General features: G+C 45.7%; 1 protein-coding gene across 2 annotated transcripts in view; it reads left to right on the top strand.

The window, feature by feature from the left end:
• Positions 1 to 24,226, top strand: part of TMEM165 (transmembrane protein 165) — a 157,925-nt gene that overhangs the window by 118,995 nt on the left and 14,704 nt on the right. For both annotated transcript variants that reach the window (XM_069201112.1, XM_069201107.1), the window contains exon 5: positions 12,978 to 13,083. In XM_069201112.1, the coding sequence (XP_069057213.1) occupies positions 12,978 to 13,083 (106 nt within the window). The remainder of the gene's footprint in view (positions 1 to 12,977; positions 13,084 to 24,226) is intronic.

Here is a 24,226-nt window from a genome sequence, read left to right as displayed (position 1 = left end):
AAAATTAAAACAGTGTCGTCTGAGCCGAAAAAGACTGCCGAAAAAGTTTCCATTCCGAAAAATCCGGCCTCGGAACCGAAAACAAGTTCCTACACAGAGGAACAGGGACTGTCCTCCCAAATGCAAGGACATAGGTTCGGACAAGAACTAGAGTCAATGGAGCCAGACTACACTCAGAGAAGGCTCCACATCCAAAGGACACAGGGAAGATAAGTACTCTTCCCCCAATTAGGATGAAAAGAAGACTTGCCTTTCAAGAAAAAGACAAGTAACCCCGCCACCATCTCCACCACGCTCAACGCACACATCACCGGTAGCCACTCCACCACTGATGCAGTCCCCAACTCATACTGGAATGAATCAGGATGATCCCGACGCATGGGATCTTTATGATGCGCCAATATCAGCCCAGACTGTTATCCAGCGAGACCGTCACCACCTGAGGACAGTACAGCCTACACACAGGTGGTGTCAAGAGCAGCGGCGTTTAATAATGTCACCCTGCATGCAGAGCCTATTGAGGATGACTTTTTATTTAACACACTATCCTCCACACATAGCCAATACCAAAGACTCCCTATCCTACCTGGAATGCTAAAACACTCCAAACAGGTGTTTCAGGAGCCTGTGAAGGGCAGGGCCATAACTCCAAGGGTGGAGAAGAAATACAAGCCACCGCCAACATCCTGCAGCAATTAACACCAGACTCTGTGGTAGTAGTGGCAGCTCGCAAGAGAGCCAACTCACACACCTCGGGAGACGCACCACCTCCAGACAACGAGAGTCGCAAGTTAGCTGCGGGGAAAAGGGTTGCAGCACAAGCGGCCAACCAATGGCGCATTGCCAACTCACAGGCATTGCTGGCGAGATATGATAGGGCTCATTGGGACGAAATGCAACATTTCATTGAACACTTGCCCAAAGAGTTCCAAAAAAGGGCACAACAGGTGGTGGAAGAAGGACAGAGTATCTCGAACAATCAGATACGCTCGGCAATGGATGCAGCAGATACAGCTGCTAGGACAGTAAATACAGCAGTGACCATAAGGAGACACGCATGGCTGTGTACATCAGGATTCAAGCCAGAAATACAAGAAGCCATTCTGAATATGCCATTTAACGGACAGCAGTTCTTTGGGCCGGAGGTGGACACTGCTATTGAAAAACTTAAAAAGGACACTGATACGGCCAAAGCCATGGGCGCACTCTACTCCCCACAGAGTAGAGGCACATTTCGTAAAACACAGTTTCGAGGGGGGTTTCGAGGACAAAGCACAGAACCGACAACCTCACAAACAAGGCCCACTTATCAGAGCCAATATCAGCGGGGAAATTTTCCGGGACAATATAGAGGGGGCCAATTCCAAAAGAGTAGAGGGAAGTTCCAAAGTCCCAAAACTCCTCAAAACAAGCAGTGACTTCGACGTCGCAAATCCCCAACACAACACCTGTGGGGGGGGGGAGGGACTAACCAAGTTCTACAAACATTGGGAGGAAATAACAAGACACTTGGGTCCTAGCAATTATCCTGCATGGTTATTGCATAGAATTTCTCAAACTCCCTCCAAATGTCCCACCGAAAACACACAATGTCAAAACAACACATGGATCTTCTACAACTAGAGGTCCAAGCGTTGTTACAAAAAGATGCAATAGAACTAGTACCAATTCATCAGAGAGGAACAGGAGTTTACTCGCTGTACTTTCTCATACCCAAAAAGGACAACACTCTAAGACCTATATTAGATCTCGGAACATTAAATACCTACATCAAATCAGATCACTTTCATATGGTGACGTTACAGGACGTAATCCCATTGCTCAAACAACAAGACTACATGACAACACTAGACCTAAAGGATGCATACTTCCATATACCGATACATCCTTCACACAGAAAGTACTTAAGGTTCGTATTCCAAGGGGTACATTACCAATTCAAAGTGTTGCCATTCGGGATAACAACTGCGCCAAGAGTTTTTACAAAATGCCTGGCAGTAGTGGCTGCACATATCAGGAGGCAGCAAATACATGTGTTCCCGTACCTAGACGATTGGTTAATCAAAACCAACACGCAAGAACGGTGTTCACAACACACAAAGTATGTCATAGAAACCCTCCACAAACTAGGTTTCTCACTCAACTACACAAAGTCACACCTTCAGCCGTGTCAAACACAGCAATACTTAGGGGTGACAATCAACACAACAAAAGGGATTGCCACTCCAAGTCCACAAAGGGTACAGGCATTTCACAATGTAATACAGGCCATGTATCCAAAACAAAGGATACAAGTCAAGATGGTGATGAAACTACTAGGCATGATGTCCTCATGCATAGCCATTGTCCCAAACGCAAGGTTGCACATGCGGCCCTTACAACAGTGCCTAGCATCACAATGGTCACAGGGTCAACTTCTAGATCTAGTGTTGATAGACCGCCAAACATACACCTCGCTTCAATGGTGGAACAATATAAATTTAAACCAAGGGCGGCCTTTCCAAGACCCAGTGCCTCAATACGTAATAACGACAGATGCCTCCATAATAGGGTGGGGAGCACACCTCAATCAACACAGCATCCAAGGACAATGGGACACTCAGCAGAAACAGTTTCACATAAATCACTTAGAACTACTGGCAGTATTTCTAGCGTTGAAGGCATTTCAACCCATTATAAGCCACAAACACATTCTTGTCAAAACAGACAACATGACAGCGATGTATTATCTGAACAAACAGGGAGGAACACATTCGACACAGTTGTGTCTCCTGGCACAGAGAATATGGCATTGGGCGATTCACAACCACATTCGCCTAATAGCACAGTTTATTCCAGGGATTCAGAATCAGTTAGCAGACAATCTCTCTCGGATCACCAACAGATCCACGAATGGGAGATTCACCCCCAAATACTAAACACTTACTTCCAAAGATGGGGAACACCACAAATAGACCTATTTGCAACAAAAGAAAACGCAAAATGCCAAAACTTCGCATCCAGGTACCCACAAGATCAATCTCAGGGCAATGCGTTATGGATGAGCTGGTCAGGGATATTTGCATACGCTTTTCCCCCTCTCCCACTCCTTCCGTATCTAGTAAACAAATTGAGTCAAAACAAACTCAAACTCCTACTAATAGCACCAACCTGGGCAAGACAACCTTGGTACACAACACTACTAGACCTCTCAGTAGTGCCTCATATCAAGCTTCCAAACAGACCAGATCTGTTAACTCAACACAAACAGATCAGGCATCCAAATCCAGCATCACTGAATTCAGCAATTTGGCTCCTGAAGTCTTAGAATTCGGACATCTAGACCTTACACAAGAATGTATGGAGGTCATAAAACAAGCAAGGAAACCAACCACAAGACATTGCTATGCAAATAAGTGGAAAAGATTTGTTTATCATTGCCATAATAATCAAATTCAGCCATTACACGCATCTGCTAAAGACATCGTAAGCTACTTACTGCATTTACAAAAGTCAAAGTTAGCTTTTTCATCCATTAAAATACATCTTACCGCAATTTCAGCTTATCTGCAAATTACGCACTCAACTTCATTATTTAGGATCCCAGTCATAAAGGCATTTATGGAGGGCCTAAATAGAAATATCCCACCAAGAACGCCACCAGTTCCTTTGTGGAACCTTAACATTGTCTTAACACGACTAATGGGTCCACCTTTTGAACCCATGCACTCATGTGAGATACAATATTTAACATGTAAAGTAGCGTTTCTCATTGCCATCACATCTCTAAGAAGAGTAAGTGAAATACAGGCATTTACCATACAAGAACCCTTTATTCAGATACACAAGCATAAAGTAGTTTTACGAACTAACCCAAAGTTCTTACCAAAAGTCATATCACAGTTTCACTTAAATCAAACAGTAGAACTACCAGTGTTCTTTCCAGAACCAGATTCAGTAGCTGAAAGAGCACTACATACATTAGACATCAAAAGAGCTTTAATGTACTACATTGATAGAACATAACAAATACGGAAAACAAAACAACTGTTCGTGCTTTTCAAAAACCTCATACAGGGAATCCAATATCCAAACAAGGCATTGCCAGATGGATAGTTAAATGTATTCAAACCTGTTATCTCAAAGCAAAAAGAGAACTGCCTATAACGCCAAAGGCACATTCAACTAGGAAGAAAGGTGCTACTATGGCCTTTCTAGCAAACATTCCAATGACTGAAATATGTAAGGCAGCCACATGGTCTACGCCTCATACATTCACCAAACATTACTGCGTGGATGTGTTAACAACACAACAAGCCACAGTAGGACATGCAGTACTACGAACTTTATTTCAAACAACTTCAACTCCTACAGGCTGAGCCACCATTTTTGGAGAGATAACTGCTTACTAGTGTATGCAAAACATGTGTATCTGCAGAAACACATGGCATCGAACGTAAAATGTCACTTACCCAGTGTACATCTGTTCGTGGCATGAGACGCTGCAGATTCACATGCGCCCACCCGCCTCCCCGGGAGCCTGTAGCCGTTTCGAAGTTGATCTTGAACATTTGTAAATATATCACTTTAAACCACATTATGTACATACATATTTACTCCATTGCATGGGCACTATTACTATAATACACAACTCCTACCTCACCCTCTGCTGGGAAAACAATCTAAGATGGAGTCGACGCCCATGCGCAATGGAGCCGAAAGGGGAGGGGTCCCGCGATCTCGTGACTCGAAAAGACTTCTTCGAAGAAAAACAACTTGTAACACTCCGAGCCCAACACTAGATGGCGGGATGTGCAAAGCATGTGAATCTGCAGCGTCTCATGCCACGAACAGATGTACACTGGGTAAGTGACAGTTTATATATATATATATATATATATATATATATATATATATATATATATATATATATATTTATTTATTTCTGATGGATGCATCTACCTGTGGATTCCTCACCTTTTGAACAACCCAATGCTCCAGCATTCCACAGAAACTTTTCTTTATAGCTCTGCAGGTCGACGAGGATGTCATAATGCCACAACTCAACGCGCAACTCCGCTTTCGATCATCGGAGCCATAAGAAGCGCTCGTCGACCTGCTGACATCAATTCCCTTTTTTGGCGTAACTCTTATCTCATCTCTCCTTTAGGTTGCTGTTGGGGACAGTGTTTCAGGTTGGACAGCAGAGGCTGTTTTTCTTGTATTGGTTCTCCGCCAAGAAAGTCCATATTCGAGCTCTGCCTGGAGTGTCTGGTTCAGATGACGATCACTGACCCTCATGATGACTGTCTCTGGTGTCTCGGATCACAATGTCGACGCCTGTTCTTCGTGTCAGACGATGAACCCGAAGCCTTTGAAAGAGAGACAAAGCTCTTCATGGCCAAGGAAGGAGAAAAGAAGTAGTCTGAAGTCTCAACCTCGTTTGGAGTCGCTGTCTCCTCACTCCTCAAAGTTATTGAAGAGAAAGTACAAAATTAAGCGGCATCACAGTTCCTGGCGACTTATCTTTGACAGATGTTTCTCTGACATTGATGTCTCCGAGTCCAAGATCGACTGAGTGGGTGGAAACTGATGTCAGCAGAGAGCTAGAGCTTCTCATGGCTCTGATGTCACGCGGAGTTGCGTGCCAAATCATGGCATTATGATGTCTTCGTCAATGTGCAGAGCTGTAAAGAAAAGCTTCTGTGGAATGCTGGCGCATTGGGCTATACAGAAGGTGAGCAATCCACAGGTAAATACTATATCCACCACAAAAAGCGTTACCGAAGATAAGTAACTTGTTCATATTACCTACTGCCAGTAGGTTGTTATAGTTAGAACCAACTTTTCCCATAGACAGTGTTTTTTTTTTGTTTTGCTAATAATTTGGTGTAATTTGACGAATCCGTGCAGAAATTTTCAAAAGTGGTTTGCCACCCATTTTAGCTGCTGTGTGAAAAGTTTCAGGGTAATTCGTCAAGCGGGGGCCAAAAGGGGAAGGTCCCTAAATGCTTTTTACTCATGCAATGTCTATGCAGATTTTGCAGTTTTTAGACAGTACTTCAACTTGAACCACTGAACGGAATTACACCAAATTTGACAGAAAACTAGATTTAGGTCCAGAAAGAGTGCTCTTATGTCGCTCTGACGTTTTGTAATCTATCTGTCGACTTCAACCACGCCCATTACTATCACTTGTTCATGGCCTTGCCTTTCAAAAATCTTTTATCATTGGTAAATGCTTTAACTTTGTCCCTCCTTGGAGCAGTTTTGTTACTGGCTTGGCCATCAACCCTGTTACATGGATAATTGCACATTTGCTGATACCTTTGACTGCGAGCAAACTTCTTTTTCCTTTTGTGTGCCTCTCCTTCACGCTTCTGGCGGCTGTGGTGCTTTGAATTGGCTTGCTTATATCAACTGTTTTACTTTTTAGTTTCAATTTATGTGGCAAGAAAAGTCTGGTACAGCACCAACAGCTCTAACTCAAGCAAACATGAGACCCATTGCATTGCAAATGCTTGTTATTTGGTGTAAATCTGTTGGGTAGTTTTGGAGTTATTAAAGGAAGACATATTTTTATATGTAGGGATGTGGATCCTCCTGCAGGCGAATCTGCGGGCAAAAGCAAGGCCCTGATTGGCTGGCCGCAGCCTAAAAGGAAAGTTGTGGCTGCCATTTTTTGTCTTGGCTGGTCCCTGGGGTGAAAATTAGAATGAAAACACAAGTAAGGGGCCATGAGGGACCCCTCATGCGCAAAACAAATTCCAGAATAATTTTATTTGCCTGATCCATGGATTCACCGCAGCGCTCAGCATAAACCCCAGTGCAACTTTGCAATGGATCTGCAGATCTGTAGGCCGATTTTATTATTAAAAAATAAAAAATAAACATACACCCACTCGGACAGCTGGAGGTGCGCTGCGTGGGGATGAATGCATGTGGGGGTGGCCACAGGGCCAGGCTATAGGCCAGATCCTACGGGCAACACCTGCCATGCACAGACCAAGGCGATACGCTGCACTGGTTCCAGGAACGTACGTACTGTCATTATACATTTTATGTTACAAAAACCATAGAAATTCACTGAAAAAAACAACAGTTACAGAGGTGTTTTACACACACAAAACCATTGAAATGCAGCACTTATAGTTATAGTTATACTTATCTAAAGAAACTATAACTTGTGCAATTAAGTAACTTTAGGCCACAAGTTATAGTTTTTTAACATAAGTATAACTTCTTAATTACTATGGTTTTGTGCATGTAAATTATGAACCTAACTATAACGTTCCTGTAACCTTGGGTTGGGTTTTTTCAGTGAAAAAAAAATATATATATACAAGTCTTGTCTCCCAGTATTAACATGAAAGCGGCACTCCAGGCTGAGTTTTCAAGTGATCAGTTTAGTTTTAGGCATGAGGACGATCTATGCATTACGGTTGCCAGCCGCACCTTTGGTCATGATCACGCCCATAGGTTTTACAACATAAATGGAATATACTCCGAATGCTTTGTTGGCGTCATAAAATTTCACATCTTTGCTCAGTTACATGCCCGCTATCTTGCAAGGTGCAAATAATCGCATATAAACACACACATTCTCAACGTTATGTGATATGCGTGAAAATTGTGTTAAAACAATACTGTATCATTTCAATTTGTCATCAATGTTTGGGTCATCTAGATTTTCAATTTTACATCTTTTCTCTTCATAAACTGGTTGGAAAAACAAATTTCAATATAATTGATAAAAGGACATTGATTACTTAATATCCCTCCTACATCTAAATCCAACTCCTACGAGTAATAAATGGATTCCAGGTAAATGCTAGTCAATCCCATGACAGCACAATAATACAGTGCAAGTTGGCTTGACCACCTATGAAAAAATACATACAAAAGTCATGTGTAGCAGGGAAATGCATCCTATCCACTAATAAAACTGCTAATGCTGCAGTGGACTACTTCGGCAATATAAACAGCGCCTCAGTTAAAAAAAAAAAAAGATTGATTCGCTAAAATACCGCATTTAATGAAGAAGAATAAACAAACACACCCACCCAAATGCACTGTATTAAACCAAATTAAATGTGTAATTAAAAACCCTGTTGCAGAATGCACGGAGAGAGAACAAGAGGATCTATTTACTGCAAACAAATGTGCAGTTCTACATCCATGTTTAGGCCAGAGGGTTTCTTACTGTCCATATCCAGTATGAACTTTGTTTCCCGATCTCTACCTCTCTGGCTTTTAGGGATCTGTGCAATGCAGCTATATGTCATCAGTCTTGCATTTCTAGTGTGATATTTTTCAAAATGTCTTGCAACTGAATAAGATCTATCAATGTTGGTAATGACCCTCAAATGCTGTAATAGACGCTTCTGGGCGGGTAGTGTGGTACTGCCTATGTACACTTTAGGGCATGGACACTTTAAGATGTAGACTACATATTTACTTTTGCAAGTGAGCCTACTTCTTATTTTTATGGTGGAGTTAAAAGGTATATTTATCTGAGTTACATTTTCCCCATGTTGGCATACATCGTGCATATTTAGTGAAACCCACATATGAGTCAGTCATATTGCTCTAGATGTTAGAGGGGCTAGTCCACTTTTAACCAGTTGGTCTGTGAGGGACCTGACACGTCTAAAAGTCATCTGTGGCTGATTAGAGATCTCCTGGCCAATCACAGGATCATGTTGTAGGAAAGTCCCCTCTTTCTGCCATGGTTACCCCCACTTTGTGTGTGTGCTTAGACTGTTTTCACTGTGATCCTACTAACCAGGACCCTAGTGACTGTGCTCGCTCTCAATTAGGTTGTCTTTGTAATTCTTACACCCCACACTTGGCATGCTGTTGTACCTCTGTAAGTCTCTTGTAGAGGGTACTTAGGTACCCAGGGCATTTGTGCTCCAGGGGTTCCCCATGAGCTGCAGCATGTATTATGACACCCATGGAAGCCCATGCAAACTGTCTGCAGGCCTGCTATTGCACCCTGCGTGAAAAGGTGCATGCACCTTTTCACTGCTGGTCACTATATCAGGTCACAGTAAGTCACCCCTATGGTAGGCCTTTTCAGCCCAAAGGGCAGAGTTCAGATCCCTGTGTGTGTGGGCACCCCTGCATGAGCAGAGGTGCCCCTACAAACTCCAGTTCCAATTAACTGGACTTCATAAGTGCTGGGAAGCCATTTTAGCTATGTAGTGGCCAGCTACATAATGGTAACTCCGCACCTAGGCATGTTTGGTATCAGACATGTCAAAATCATACCCTAATACTGATTCCAGTATTGGTGACATGATTCCATGCACTCTGGGGGTTCCTCAGAGGATCCTGCAGTTCTGCTCCTACCAGTCTTCCAGGATCTCTGGGCAGCCTGTGCTGCTGCTACCCCTCAGACATGATTCTGTCCTCCTGCTGCTTGACCAGCTCGAGTAGGGGACAGCGGAACAAAGGATTTCCTTGTAGGAGAAGGGGAGCAACCTTCTCTCATTTGTAAATAGGTGTTACTGGGATGGGGTGGGGTAGGCCCCCCCATGCCACTGGGCTGCTTTGAAGGGCATGAAACACACAAAGGCACAAAGCACAGAAAGGAAAGGGGAGTGTCCACTCCCTTGTCCAGCTCCACCCCTAGGGTGGTGCCCAGAGCTCCTCCAGGTGACCACTTGGTTCTCCCAACTTAAAACTACAATGAGCAAAGGCCTCTGGGAACATCTGACTGGGTAGGCCAGGTAGGTGACGTCATAGACCCCTCCTCATAGGTGGTCACTCCAGAGAGTTACCAAACGCCCTTTTTGGGTTATTTAGGGACTCTCTTGAGCGTGAGTCCCCAGATTTGTCATGCAAGATTAATCCAGGACTCCCTGCAAATACCTCTTCTGCTCCTGGCCTCCAGAACTGCTGCTGGGCAGCACAGGAATCGTACGAGACTGCAACGCCTGAGAAGACTTCTCCTTGCAACATTATTTCCGCAGCTCATGTCAGCAATCAGCAATATTTTCATGATTGTGCATCCTCTGGTGTCGGCAAGACTTCAGCTGCCCCCAAAGAAACAAGAAGGAATCTCCCTTGAACTGAAGGAGTCACTCCCCTGCATCCGCAGGCACCTAAATCAACAACTTCCGGCTGGTGAGATCTTCTGTCCTCCGGATCGACAAAGATTCTCCAACACCAGTGGTGGTTCTGAGGGATACCCTCGGGTCCTCTCTGCCTTCTTTCCTAACGTGAGAGATGGTAAGCCCTTGCCTCTACCACTGGTACAGATTCCCCACAGCGACTGTTGCATCAGCCGAGGCTTGTTGGCTCCAAAGGATCTTCAGGCTCCAAATAGCCCGGCCCCCAGCACTCTACCTCCGCAAGAACAGTTTCCTCTCTGCTGCTTCAGCGACATGCGACTCCTCTTTAGTTGTGCTGCCTGGGCCTCACTGCGACTTACTGTGTGTGTGTTGCCAGTGGGTTGCTTGTCGGGGCTCCGACTGCTTCTGCTGGCTCTCCTGTCTTCTGAGGGTCAGCCTGGACTCCCCTCCAAGGGTCAAGTCCCCAGAACCTTGTTGAACTTCCACAGCTCTGCAAAACGTCCAACAGGTCCTTTTGCATTTATTTGTGCTTGTTGGTGGCCATGCTGACCACTGACCCATCTGCAGTCTGGCGACCAACCAGGGACAGCTCGTAGGTGACTTCAGAGACTCCTCTACAGCTCCTCGGCCCGCAGCTGGACTTCATCCACCATCATCGACCTGGATCTTCAGCTACAGAAAGGTGGGCATTGGCTCCTGCCCCACCTGGACACTCCTGTGTTGGCTGGACTATGTCCCCTTCCCCTTCTCACTGTGCCACTGGATTCAAGCTAGCCTGGCTGATGAGGGGTGAAACCCGGAAACCGGTCCCAGGATGCTTGTTTCCGGTCCAGGGAGAACCTGGCCTGGCAGTTCGGGCTGGACTGTTCCCATGAGGAACAGGGTTTAAGACTGATTTGCATATGGCTGGGTTCAAACTGGGGTGGCATGGTGAGCAAAATAATGGATGGATTAAACCCAGATCTGTGACTGGGGGTGAATGTTTGATTGGTTCCGCATTCCGTCCATCCAGTTACGCTATCCCACAGCGTTTGTGTTTTGCTTCCCTTCTTTTGCAGGTCCTCTTCACCCGGAAACCGCCCTTAGGTTCCACTGGTACTGTCCTGCTTTTCCATTTTCCATCCACAATATCCCTATGAAAGCCATTGGGGAAACCGGGTAACTTACCTCGCTGCACCCGGCTGCTGGGGATCTTCTAAGTACTTACCTTTTGGGGTTCCACTGTCTCCGTGTTACACTCTGGTAGGGGACACCCGTTCGCATTCTATTTTTGTTTAGTATATGGTTTGGCCCCCCCCTTTCGAGCCCTTGCTATTTTATACTTTCCTAATTACTTGTCTGTATATTGTGTATGTGTTCATACTTACAGGGGAAAGTACACCAATGCTAGTCTAGTCTAGTGTGCCTATAATAAAGTAACTTTATTTTTACAACACTGTGTGGTTCCTTTCATATGTGATAAGTGAGTATGTGACTACTTTGGTATTGCAAGTGCTTTCTAGATAAGTCTTGGCTGCTCACCACAGCTACCATAGAGTGCCCTGGCTTTCTAGACACTGTAACAGACACTGTAACACTCAGTAATAGGGGTTTGCTTGGACCCAGTATAAGGTGTAACACCAGAGGTGTCCACCACACACTGGACCATCTTCCTACATGTTTTATCAAATGCCAGTGTCTCTGTAATGCTATAAGTAGCTATGTTCCATATTGTATGGTGTAAGAAACCTCTGCTCCCTGACCTTCTTTTTGCTTTCTTTAGATGGTGCAAAAAATACTACCTCTCTTTTATGGGACCTTGCTCTTTCAGCAGTTATTTTAATGATATTCTCAGAGTAGCCTTTGGCTGTAAAGCGTGTGATAATTTCTGCCTTAGTTTTGATGTATTCTTCCTCTGTTCTGCAGAGTCTGCAAGCCCAGTAGTGTTCCCAAAATGGGATACTTTTAATCAGGGATGCAGGATGACTACTGTGTGCATGCAGAATTGTATTACCCGCCATTGGGTTTGTATGCACAGTAGTTATTAAAGACTCCCCTAAACCTTTACTAACATATCTAAGAATTTAATCTCAGACTTACTGATTTTTCTAGTAAATTTCAAATTAGATTGTTTTGATTAATCTTTCTTGCAAAGGCTTCTGCTTAACTCTGTCCCTCTCCACAACAGAAATAAATCATCAATGAACCTCAATTCCAAGGAAGTATGATCCACCCATTCCTTCATATTGCCATGCACCTGCTCCTCCCATCAGCTCATATGCAAAATAGCATAGCTGGGGCCGAAGCAGGTGCCCGTAGCTGTTCCCCTCAGTTGGTGATACAATTCATTATTTTAAAAAAACCTTTTTTCGTGAGGCACCACTTCATCATAGTCAGTAACATTTTGTTATGCTCTACAAATTTCATGGGCTTCATCCTCAAAGTGCTTAGTAGCCCTGAGACCAACACAGTGTCTTATACTTATATAAAGCATAGCTATATCTATAGTCCTAAGGTACGTATCTTCCTCCCATTTAACATTGAATATTCTGCATAAAAAATCTGCACTATCCTGAATATACAAGGGTAATGCCTTTACTATAGGATTGAGGAAGAAGTCAATGTATTTTGATGTGTTCTCAAGCTTTCAATGTAAATTGTGTGTCTCCCATTTGAAACAATTAAATCCATACTGAAATGTCTGTCTAAACACAATGTTAATATTGCCCAACAAGAGTAATAAGATAAGCTATGTGGAATAAAAGAAAAGCAATATGGACAAGGGCAGATCTGAGCACACTTTGAAAAGGTTTTACTAGAGCTTATGTGTTTCCAATATCCTGTGTTTCTCTTGCTGCTACTGGATTTTCTTGTTGCTTATTAAATAGTTAAGCGTTTTAATAATTAATCTCTTTTCAAACATGTTTTCTGCTTGATTAGGATCCCTTTGGTGTGGCGGTTGGTGGAACAATAGGACATTGCTTGTGTACAGGCTTAGCAGTTATTGGAGGACGAATGATAGCGCAAAAGATTTCTGTACGAACTGGTGAGTGGAAGGCAACTCATAGCTCTAAACTCAGTTTGTATCTATGTACGACTCTCTTTTCTCTGGAAAAGCACCTTATGTTTTTTTTTTTAAATTTTATTATATTTTTAAAGCATACACCTATCAGACAGATCTTTTCCTTGCACAAATTCATTTGACTTAAGGAGAAAACAATATATTTGCAACTCCACTATCAACCGGCCTGTGAAACACTCTGAGATTACCAAGTCTGACAAGGCAGTTTTACAGCCTTTGCTTAAACTTCAGACAGCCAAAACCTTTGATCTTTGGGATACGTGGTTCTATTTCGTAAGATTTTTCATTAAATTCGTAAGTGCTGAATATCTTCAAAGACACAGAATCTAAAAGAAAGAGAAACATCTTTAATGATAAAGCAAAAAAAATGCCTTCACAAAAGGTTAGTCTGTTGACGACTTCTACCTGCAGAATCCTCACTTGATTCCCCCTCTAAATGCCAGACTGGACCCATAGAGTTGAAATGGCTCTCCTGCACCGATAGGCAGCACATCTTCTCTGTCTCTGCTTCAGTTCATTACTTTATGCTTCCAGCCCTGGAGCTGTTAAGCTGTTCTTGTTGAAGAGGTCTAGTAGCATACAAACGTTTCACCCTAGCAAACTAGCCTCAGTCTTCATACTACCCACATTGTTCTTGGTTGCAACACCTATGATGGATTTGTTTTTATATAATAATATTTTGTAATCATTTTCTAGACGTTCACATGACCATCAAGGGACGCTGAGTAAGCAATGAAGTCTGCAGGCTGTATTACAAAGGATCTTTTACATCGTGAGATAATGGCATATATTGTTACCATGACATCAGGAAATGTTATGAAGACTGAATCAAGCTTCGAGAAGGTCTTAATAAGGATGGGATGACATAGATGTCATGGGAAACCCAACATGATTTCAGCAGATTGCATTTCCTTTCTTACATAAGGATGTACCAGAATTAACACTCCACCCATTCTTTAAAAAATGGGGATAAATAATGGAGGCAATTAAACCGTAAGTTAAACACCCCAACTATAACCGCTGTCCACTTGACTTTGTGTTGAGTGGTGCAGAGTCTTTCTTAAGTCCGTTAATTACACAATTCTTTACATACAGGGTTCAGTGAAGGATCTAAATTGCTGGCAGGTTATAGGGTTCTGCTGCATATACTCTGGTAAGCCTCTCACATCCTTGAAGGAGAACCACACCATGAATTCAAAAAGACTGAGATTAGCTTTTTTTTTTTTTTTCTTTTTTTTTTTTTTTAAAGAGCTAAGTCTGAGGGGAGAAGTATTACTTAATTTTGGTCTTAGGTTTTTTTCTTATGTTACTTTTTTCTTCAATTTAAAGTAAGTGGCTGTTCAAGCAAACTAACAGTGTCTTTTCAGTGTAATGTTTACCCCCTGTTATGCTCCGGCAAGGTCATAGTGATTGTGTGAGCTAGATTTCTGACTACACTACAAAGAGAACTTTTGCACCTGGCATAAATGTAGGAAGCTGGCTTTGTATACTGTCTAAAAATTAGATATAGTGTGTACAGAGTCCATGGGTTCCCCAGAGGCTTAACAGAGACTAACGTAGATAATGCTAAAGCTCTCTTTTGTGGTAGTGTGGTCGAGCAGTTAGGCTTATCAGAGGGTAGTGCAAAGCATTACTCCAGGCCAATGGTTTTTATGTAGCAAAAATATACTTTGTTGCTTAATTTCTAAAACCACTAGATTCAGTTTGCAGGTAAGCACATTTGTTAGTAAGTATCAAACTTATGTATCAACACTACTTTGTGTCAATTTGGCAAGTTAAACAGTTTTCAAGAAAATAGCAAATAACTGTTTCAAAAGTGGACACAGTGCAATTTTCAGAAACAGTTCTAGGGGGAAGAAAAGTTAGTACAGTTGTGAGGTAAGTACAAGGTTTACAGTTCCAGTCTCCGGGGGCTAGGATGTCCACAGGTTGGGGTTCAAGTTAACCCCAAACACCCACCATCAGCAACACTGGGCTGGCCAGGTGCAAAGTTCAAAGTTGATGTAGATTTAGTATAGACTCTATGGAGACTGAGGACCCCCTGAATCGGATCTGCCAGCAGTTAAGGGCCTGCATCTTTTGAGGGAAGACCTGGGGGACGTAGGTGCACACAGGGGGGGGGAGGAGCAGATAAGTATCACACACCCTCAGCAGCACAGGGGCGGCCGGGTGCAGGGTGCAAACACAGCGTCAATAGGGAGATCCAGGGGGGTCGGTTCCGGAAAACCACAGGCTGGACAAGGAAGAGGGCTGCCTGCTGGACGTCGCTGGACTGGTGTTCGGATTCCCCAAGGCCAGGGGGCTGCAGGTGCACGGGTACCTTTGGGCATCTGGAATCTTCATCCAGTTCAATAGAGTCCTCTGGATTTAGGCTGCAGGCATTGTCGTGTTGGATAGGGGGGTCAACCCAAGGAGGACACTAGGTCAGAATCGCCTGGGGACCAGCTATAGTCAGTTGGGCCACCTGGACACGGGCCATGGGCGTCGGGTGCAAAGTGGACAGGACTCGTGGATCCGGGGCAGTTCTGGAGTCCTTTGCTGGAGTTTCTTTCTGGACAGGGCCGCTATCCACAGGAGAGCTTGGTCCTCTGGGGCGCTGGCAGTCCTCTTGAGGTTTTTAAGAGGTTGCTGGTCCTGCAGGATGCGTCGCCTTTTGGTAGAAGGGCATCAGAATCTGGAGACAGGCCTGTAGGGCTGGGGCTAAGTCAGTTGGTGTTTTCAGTCTTCTCTGCTGGGGGTCAGCTTAGCTGTCCTTCTTTCTTCTTGTCGCCTTCTTGAGGTCGCCAGGAACCGGACGAGCTGATTCTGCAGGGAGGAGGTTCACTTCAGCTCTGGACACCTTACAGCTGATCCCAGCTGGAATGGCCACTCCTCCTTGTTTTTCCTAAGTTTCCCGACGGTCTTGCTGCCAAAAAGTGTGGCTTCATCCGGGTCGGGCATGTCCACTGGCTGGAGTGCCCTGGGGCACTAACAGGAGGGCCTGAGCCTTTGAGGCTCACCCCCAAGTGTTACACCTCCTGCAGGGGGGAAGGTGTGAAGCACCTCCACCTAGTGCAGGATTTGTTTCTGGCCTCCGAGCACAAAGGCTCTCACCCCATGGGGTCAGAAACTTGACTTTTAGTGACAGACTGGCACAGGATGGTCAGTCTTGCACTAAAGTATTGGGTAATAGATAGGGGACATCTCTATAAGATACTCTCTGAGTGCATTTTTCAATAAATCTAACACTTGCATCAGTGAGGATTCATTGTGCTGAGAAGTTTGATACCAGACTTCCCAGACTTCACTGAAGCCATTTTGGAGCTGTAGAGTTCATAATGGCAAACTCCCAGCCCATGTACTCTGCATGGCCACACTGCACTTACAATGTTTAAAAATTGACTCGGACACTGTAAGGGCATATTGCTCATGTAGCTATGCCCTCATCTGTGGTATGTGCACCCTGTTTTATGGTTGTAAGGCCTGCTAACTGGGTGGCTTACCTATGCCACAGGCAGTGGTTTGTGGGCCTGGCACCCTGAGGGGAATGCCATATCGACGTACCCTTTTCTCCCTACCAGCACACACAAACCTCATTGGTAGTATGTATGTGTTTGGTGAGGGGTCCCTTAGGGTGGCACAATATATGCTGCAGCCCTTAGGGACCCTTCCTGATCACAGGGCCCTTGGTACCACTGGTATCTTTTACAAGGGACTTAGCTGTGTGCCAATTGTGGAACAATGGTATAGTTTTGGGGAAAGAACACAGGTGCTGGGGCCTGGTTAGCAGGATCCCTGCACACACTCAGTCAAGTTAGCATCAGATATCAGGCAAAAAGTGGGAGGGTACTGCAAACAAGGGGCTGCCAGTTTCCTGCAATAAAGAACTGTTTAAGGACTTCTTTGGGTGTTTAATTTGTTAAATGTTAGTGCAATCACAGATCACTAATAAGCTCCTCATTGCTTTGTCTTTTAAGCCAGTTCTTAACAACCATGATGAATGATTTACTTTGAAGGATTTCCATATGTTCTGAATACAGAAGTATAATCGGAAAACTTCTAAGGGTATAGCTTACATTCTTTCTTTGCTTTGCTGTTCAATCATGGTTACATAGTACATCCCAGGAGTACTTAAAAGCGGAATGGCGCCAGCTTGTAGGCAACATCCAAGGCTCTTCTCTTTCCCATAGTTCTGTTAAATAACAGTGGAGTACCATTCACATGCTTTTCTTCCTTCAGTATTCCCTTCAATTGCCTTACACTTGATGTATACCACCCAACGTTCAACTGCTCTGGCATGGGTCTCTAGTGCATAGTTGTAGGCAAAATGTTCCTAAGTCCTATCTCCGCATATTTGAGAGTTCAGATGTGTCAATTCAAAAGTACATAATGTAAAAAAACATCAGGACTCATACGGTCATTGTTATGTTGGAAGAGGAATTTAAATAATGATAATTGCACAACCACTAGTTAAGATCAACCTAGACGTTCAAGTCTTCACTTCCAAGTGAATCAAGATTATGTGTGAGGAGGAAGTGCCATTTCTGTCTTTGGGTCAGCTGATTTCCTGAGAAGGCCATCTGGCAAAAAGAATTCGCTGGTGAATCTGTGGCCAGTGACCTCTTTCTGAAAAAAGAAGTCTTGGTTGGGGGAACCAGATGGCAGTCTAGAGAATTGTCTCAATATCTTAGTCATGATGATGCTTTTCAGACTTGCTGCGGATCCCCTGTGGTGTGTCTTTCAGACCTGTGGTGCATTTGGGGTTCTGTATGGGTTTATGGTGGCAGGTCCACCCTCTGCAGCATATTAGCTGTGTTCCTCCTCAAGTGACCCCTCTGGTGCCTGCCTGTTTTATGCAGACCAGTGCTGATGCCTGCCCCAATGCCAGTTACAGAGCTGCCCCGATGTTGCTTTTGGAGCTAACATGGACATCACCACCAGTGCCAGATCTGATGCCAGCCGTCCACAGGTCAAAGAGGGAGGCACAAAGAAAATCGATCTGACATGAGGAGCTATCTCCGTGTGAGCCAGTACCAAACCAGCAGGTGGGAAAATATGGAAGAGTTCTTTGGAACTGACTCATGCTCAGTCCTATTGTATAAGATGACGTGTATCCTTGCTGCACCAACTTCCTTAGATACGGCTGATTATCTTGCCTGCCAAAATGATAGTGGTCTGAACTCCGTACCAGAGACCGAAATTGAGTGTCCGACAGGCTGTATCCCTCCTGAACAGGCACCCATCTGTCCTCCTCCCCTGCACCACCTGGAAAGCTACTTTAGCTCACCGTGAATGAGCATGTGCAGCCAGTTGGAAGACCAGGCTATCTCCCTTTATATAGACCAGGAATGCCATAGACACGCAGCAATGAGTGCTACCAATTGTAGGAAGTGGGTACACCCCTTAAGTCCCACTTCAGTCCCTTCAGACAGAGGAACATCTGTGTTTCCCGCAGCGAGAGGTGAAAGCCCTGCTGCACAAAGGAGCAGGAAATAGGGTGGGAATGCTGTTCCAGGTAGCTCTTATTCACACAAAGGAAGACTGTCTTCGTCCAGTTGTAGGCATTATGCTGTTGAACTTCTACCTTTACAAGGAGAAGTTCAAAATGGCTTCATCTGCCTTAGGTTCTTCTAGTGCTGGATGCAGAAAACTTAACTGTGTCTCTGTGTTTTTGTGTTTGGGGCCATTCACTAGAAATTCTATTCAGATTAACATCGGCACCACAGGGCTCAGCAAAGTTGATGACTGTGATTGCATTTCTCATCTCAGAAAGACGTTTGATCTCCTTATTCCAGTTTCTGAAAGACTGGTTCCTCAAGACCAGCTCGCCGCAGATGCTGTTACTTTACCTGCAGGCCGCAGCATTCCTGCTATTTCACTTGGGCTTTTCCATCAACTTGCCCACGTCTTAACCTGGGCCTTCTCAGTGCCTTCTGTTCATAGGGACAGTGCTGGACACAACTGCCTTTCAAGCCTTCCGTCCTCCCTGGAGGATCTGGGACCTTGGGGATATGAAACAGATGTTTCGGGAGTCAGCTTCAAGTTCCAGTCCAAAGTGTTCTTCACTTGCTCGGTCTGCTGTCTTCCTACATACTCCTGTTGCCATACACATACTGGCACAAGGGTGGCTAATCATCTCTTTGGTGGCAATGGTTCCAGCACAAAGGAGCTACGTTAGACATGTTACGATCTCCTGGGACACTGCATCTGGTGCTCAGTTTCTCAAGGAATGTCCTATCACCCTCATCTTTCAGTGACAAAGGTAGTAACTGGACACTTCCACCCTCTGGGAAGGGGGGGGGGCCTCTGGAGGAATCGGAGATCAAACAGTTTGGTCTCCAGAAGAGCAAGTGTTTCACTTAAGCCTGCTAGAACTCTGGCCGATTCACCTAGCCCTAAAGGGATTCCTCTCTTCCGTACATGACTGGAAACCCCACTTTGATGTAGTACATCAAGAAGCAGGTGGAAGTGGAGTCTCACCTTCTCTGTTGGGAAGTGCTGAGCCTCTAAGCATGGACGCTCCAGGGTGAGATCTGGCTAGTCGCTGGTGGCTCTCTCAACATAATGGCCCACAAACCCATTCAGCATCACATGTCCAACCTCAAGTGGTATCTTCACCCTGAGGCGGTGCAGAAGTACAGACATTCTTTGCCCTGAGGGGTACACCCGTTTTTTTTCTTGCCCTTGATTCCTCAGATTCTTTAAACAAAAAAAAAAAGCTTCACTAAGACAGAGCCAAATCCATTCTCATTGGCCTGGACTGACCAAACAAAAATGTGTTATACAGACCTCCTGAGACGATCCCTTTGTTCCCTGCCCTGTCTGCATCCCAGTCCAATCCCAAGAGGCAGGTTTTAAATCCCCCATCTCCGGAGAATCCACCTTCATATCTGGAGACTGAGCAGAGACTCTTCCAGAGGTGGTTGATAGTATACATTTATTTGGTGTTCAACACAGAATGTAGAGCCTCTGAAGTTGTCTGTCACCTGACCTTATGTGATCAATAAAAAAACGTTCAGATTTCTACTAAGAAAGGGGCGTAGGCTCCGCTCACATGTTGGTCCCCGAGTACAGAATTTGATTGAGACGAATTTGTGTGCTTCCATTAGAAAGACTGCATGTATTGCAGGTACCTAGGCCCCTCGACTTACCTGGACCAGTCCTCCAACTGGTCTAGACACTTGTGGACCTGGCTCCTGCGCCTTGAGACACCTTCCTCAGCTGATCCTGTGACTGCCTCGTGCTCTTCTCTTTCCTTTTTCACTTTAGCACAGTTTCCCTCCATCTTTGGCTCTCATCCCTTTTCTTTGCCCCTTTTCCCTCTTTTTGCTCTCATAGCCTCCCTTTTCTCTCTCTATTCCTGCTCCTTTTGCACAGACTCTTTCCTCCAGTGCTTCCTATTGCTATTTTCCCTTCTTGTTTGTCATTTTTTCCTTTCTGCTCATTGTTTAGTTTGTTGCTCCTTTGCCTTTTCTGCTGTTGCCATCTCTCAACTGCCTTTTGTCTGTGGTTCTTTACTTGCCTTCCACACCTCCTCCCCTGCTGCTTACCTGTGCTTCCCGTGCACTGCTTAGTCCCACCTACTTCCCTTGCGTTCCTCTTCCACCCCGCAATCCTCTTCCACCTGATACAAAACCTACGAAGCTGGCCCTTTATGTGGTATGTGAATAATCTGTAAAGGGTCGAAGGGTTCCCCAGTGAGTGGAGAGGGCTTGTTATGCAATCCCAAAGTGCTCTATTTAGGGGTAGTGTGGTCGAACAGCCTTAGGCTTTACACAGTGGAGTACAGGGCATCTACACATACACGCAATAGTCAATAAATGAGACTCACAACTAAAAAAAGGAGATCCACACCAATTTATAAAAATACCATCTATCTTTATAAATGTTTAGGCATCAAAGAAAAATCGTTCATGTAAGTACGTTTTTAAATAGGAAATCTTTTCACTTTAAAAAAAAAAAGAAGTGCAATTTGTGAGTTCTCCAATGTTATCGTATGGGAGGAGAAACAAGTCCTGCAAACAGTACAGCAACTTACAAGACCAGTCTCCAGGAGTAAAAGAGATAGCAGGCAAGGTCCAAGGCAGCACCAGCAGCACACCCTCAGCAGCACGGGGGCGGCCGGGTGCAGAGTGCAAAACAGTGTTGGATGCCCAATGTATTCCACCGGAGATTGGTCACTGCGAAAAGAGGCTGCAGGCTCTGGCCAGGAGGCCAGTTGTGCTGACCAACAGTGGGGCTCAGGCCTCACAATGCTTGGGCACAGGTAGGCACCTTTGGTCCTCTTCTCCACGGCTCAGGAGTAACTGGTGCAGAGGTGTTTTTAGGTGTCAGGTTTTCTTTACCAAAGCGGTTCAGTGGAGAAGAGCTGTGTGCCGAGGCTGCAGGCGTAGTTGGGGTGTCCAGGAGGGGTGAGACCATGATGGACTCGTACCCTGGGGGGCTGGGGAACCTGGTTGGCACTGGTGGTCCACTTCAACTTTGGTCGGAAACAGTGGGTGCAGTGATGACTTCAGGTGTCGTATTTTGGTGGTTCCAGAGGCTTCAGAGTCCCATCTTTTGTAGTTTGCTAGAGAACAGGTCCACTATTCATGGGAGGTCTTGAATCTTTAATAAAGGCAGGCAGGCCTCCCGCTTATCTGGAGTCATAGCTGCAGGACAAGTCAACTTTGGTACAGATTTCGACAAGGGATGCAGACAGGCCGGCGGGGCTGGTACAAGGTCAGCTGCTTCTTTTCTCCTTTTCTGCTTTTGCAGCTCTTCAGTGTCCTTGGTCTTCTTAGGATGTCAGAATATGCTTCTCTGGTGCCAGGGGCTCCCCTAAATACTGAATTTAGGGGTGCTGGGGGTCATAGCCAAAGGGCTACTGACCTTTGGGGTCACTACACCCCCCTTATGACCACTTCCTGTGGGAAGTGGGCTTAACCCTTTCTGAGAATTCCTAGGTATTACATCACCAATATGGCTACCTGTTGGAAAGTAGCCTCTTTCTAGCTTGGTTACCCCCACTTTTGGCCTGTTTGTCAGTGTGTTTGACTGTGTTCACTGGGATCCTGCTAACTAGGACCCCAGTGACTCTGCTTCCGCCTCTAAATTTGGTTGCTGGTAACTTTTTATCCCCATAATTGGCATACTGGTGTCCCCATGTAAGTCCCTAGTATTTGGTACCTAGGTGCCGAGGGCATTGGTATTCTGCCACCCAGAGGGAGCCCAAGCAAAGCGTTCTGCAGGCCTGCCATTGCAGTCTGCACGCACCCTGTCTCTCTACAGGTAACAGCACCATATTACTGTAAGTCACCCCCTATGGTAGGCCCTCTCAACCTAGAGGGCAGAATGCAGGTACCTGTGTGTGAGGGAACCCCTGCACTAGCAGAGGTGCCCCCACAAAATCCAGCCCCATTTTACTGGACTTTGTGAGTGAGGGAATGCCATTTTATATGAGTACTGGACATAGGTCACTACCTAGACCATCTACATAATGGTAACTCCGAACCTGGGCACGTTTGGTATCAAACATGTCTGAATCACACTCCTATACTGTTGTAGTATTGGAAGTATGATTCCATGCATTCTGGGGCTCCTTAGAGGACCCCCAGCATTGTTACCACCGGCCTTACAGGGTTTTCCTGGGCGATCCAGCTGCTGCCACCCCTCAGACAGGTTTCTGCCCTCCTGCTGCTTGATCTGAGCAAGCCCAGGAAGGCAGAACAAAGGATTTCCTTTGGGAGAGGAAGGTAACACCCTCTCCCTTTGGATATAGGTGTGACTGGCTTTGGAGGGGTAGCCTCCCCAAGCCACTGGTTTTGTTTGAAAGGCACATTTGGTGCCTTCTGTACATAAACCAGTCCACACCGGTTCAGGGACCCCCAGTTCCTGCTCTGGCGCAAAACTGGACAATGGAAAGGGGAGTGACCACTCCCCTGTCCATCACCACCCCAGGGGTGGTGCCCAGAGCTCCTCCAGAGGGTCCCTGGGTTCTGTCATCCTGATTCCAAGGTTGACAGGGACCTCTGGGAGCATCTGAGTGGCCAGGCCAGGCAGGTGATGTCTGAGGCATCCTCGGATAGGTAGTTACCTGGTTAGGTGACCAAGCCCCCCCTAACCCCCCACCGCCTCTCCCCCCACCTTGGGCTATATAAGGTTTTCCTCTGGGGTGGGGCCCTCAGATTCGGCTTGCAAGACTCCAGCAGGACTCCTCTGCAACCTCTGCTTCGACTTCTGGCCTCAGGAACAGCAACTGGACCATCCAGGAACCTACAAGCTGCAGATCCACGAGGAAGACTCTTCTGCAACATTGTATTTGGAACTCCTGCCAGCTTTGCAACATTTCCCCAGCTGTGCATCCTAAGAAGACTGCAACTCTTTAGCCTGCACAAGAAGACGAAGAAATCTCTTTGGGTGGAGGCATCACTCCCCCGTAACTACAGATACCTGGCTGCATCGATGACCGGCTGCGTGGATCTCCACTCATGTTGAGTGGCGTGGGTCCTGCATCTCGGGTGGTGGTCCGCAGAGTCACCCTTGGTCCTCTCTACCAGCTGTCACACTTTGCTGGTGTTAAATCGTTTCCACTCCACGCAAGACAGTACCCCATGCACTGCATCCTTTGCAGATGCCAAGGCTTGATGCTTCACCTCAAGGAAAACTTCAGGGGACGTGCAGCTCCAGCACTCTCGCCTGCAACTTCTGAACCTCTGCGTGGTCCTCCTGCGATGTGCGAACAACTTGTGTGAGCAGCTTCAGCAACGTCTGTGTCCCTGTCCTGTGGGACACTTGAGTGCTGCCTCTGCCCCTGTGGGCCTTCTGCGATGCGGAGGGTCCCCTGTGACTCCCCCTCCTGGGTAGATTCCTCCTGGACCTTGCTGGTCCCTGCCAGCACCTCTATTCCTCCAACCGCCAGTTTGCCTTTACCAAGGCTTGTTGGTGGAAATCCTTCACAGACCCCCATCTGCAATCCAGCTACCAGCGTGGGACACCTTTGCCACACAGGAACTCTTCTCCAGCATCTGTGCTGCAGTGCTAACCTGTCTTCCTTCTTTGTCGACCAACTCCAAAAGGTCCCTCTAGGTGGGTAGTAGAAGCTCCTACTCCCCCTGGACTCCACAGACACCTTTGGACTTGGTCCCCT

The sequence above is a fragment of the Pleurodeles waltl genome, chromosome 1_2, assembly GCF_031143425.1.
Source record: "Pleurodeles waltl isolate 20211129_DDA chromosome 1_2, aPleWal1.hap1.20221129, whole genome shotgun sequence".
Lineage (NCBI taxonomy): Eukaryota > Metazoa > Chordata > Amphibia > Caudata > Salamandridae > Pleurodeles > Pleurodeles waltl.
Note: the sequence above shows the minus strand (reverse complement) of the source record. Positions and strands in the feature narration are given on the sequence as shown.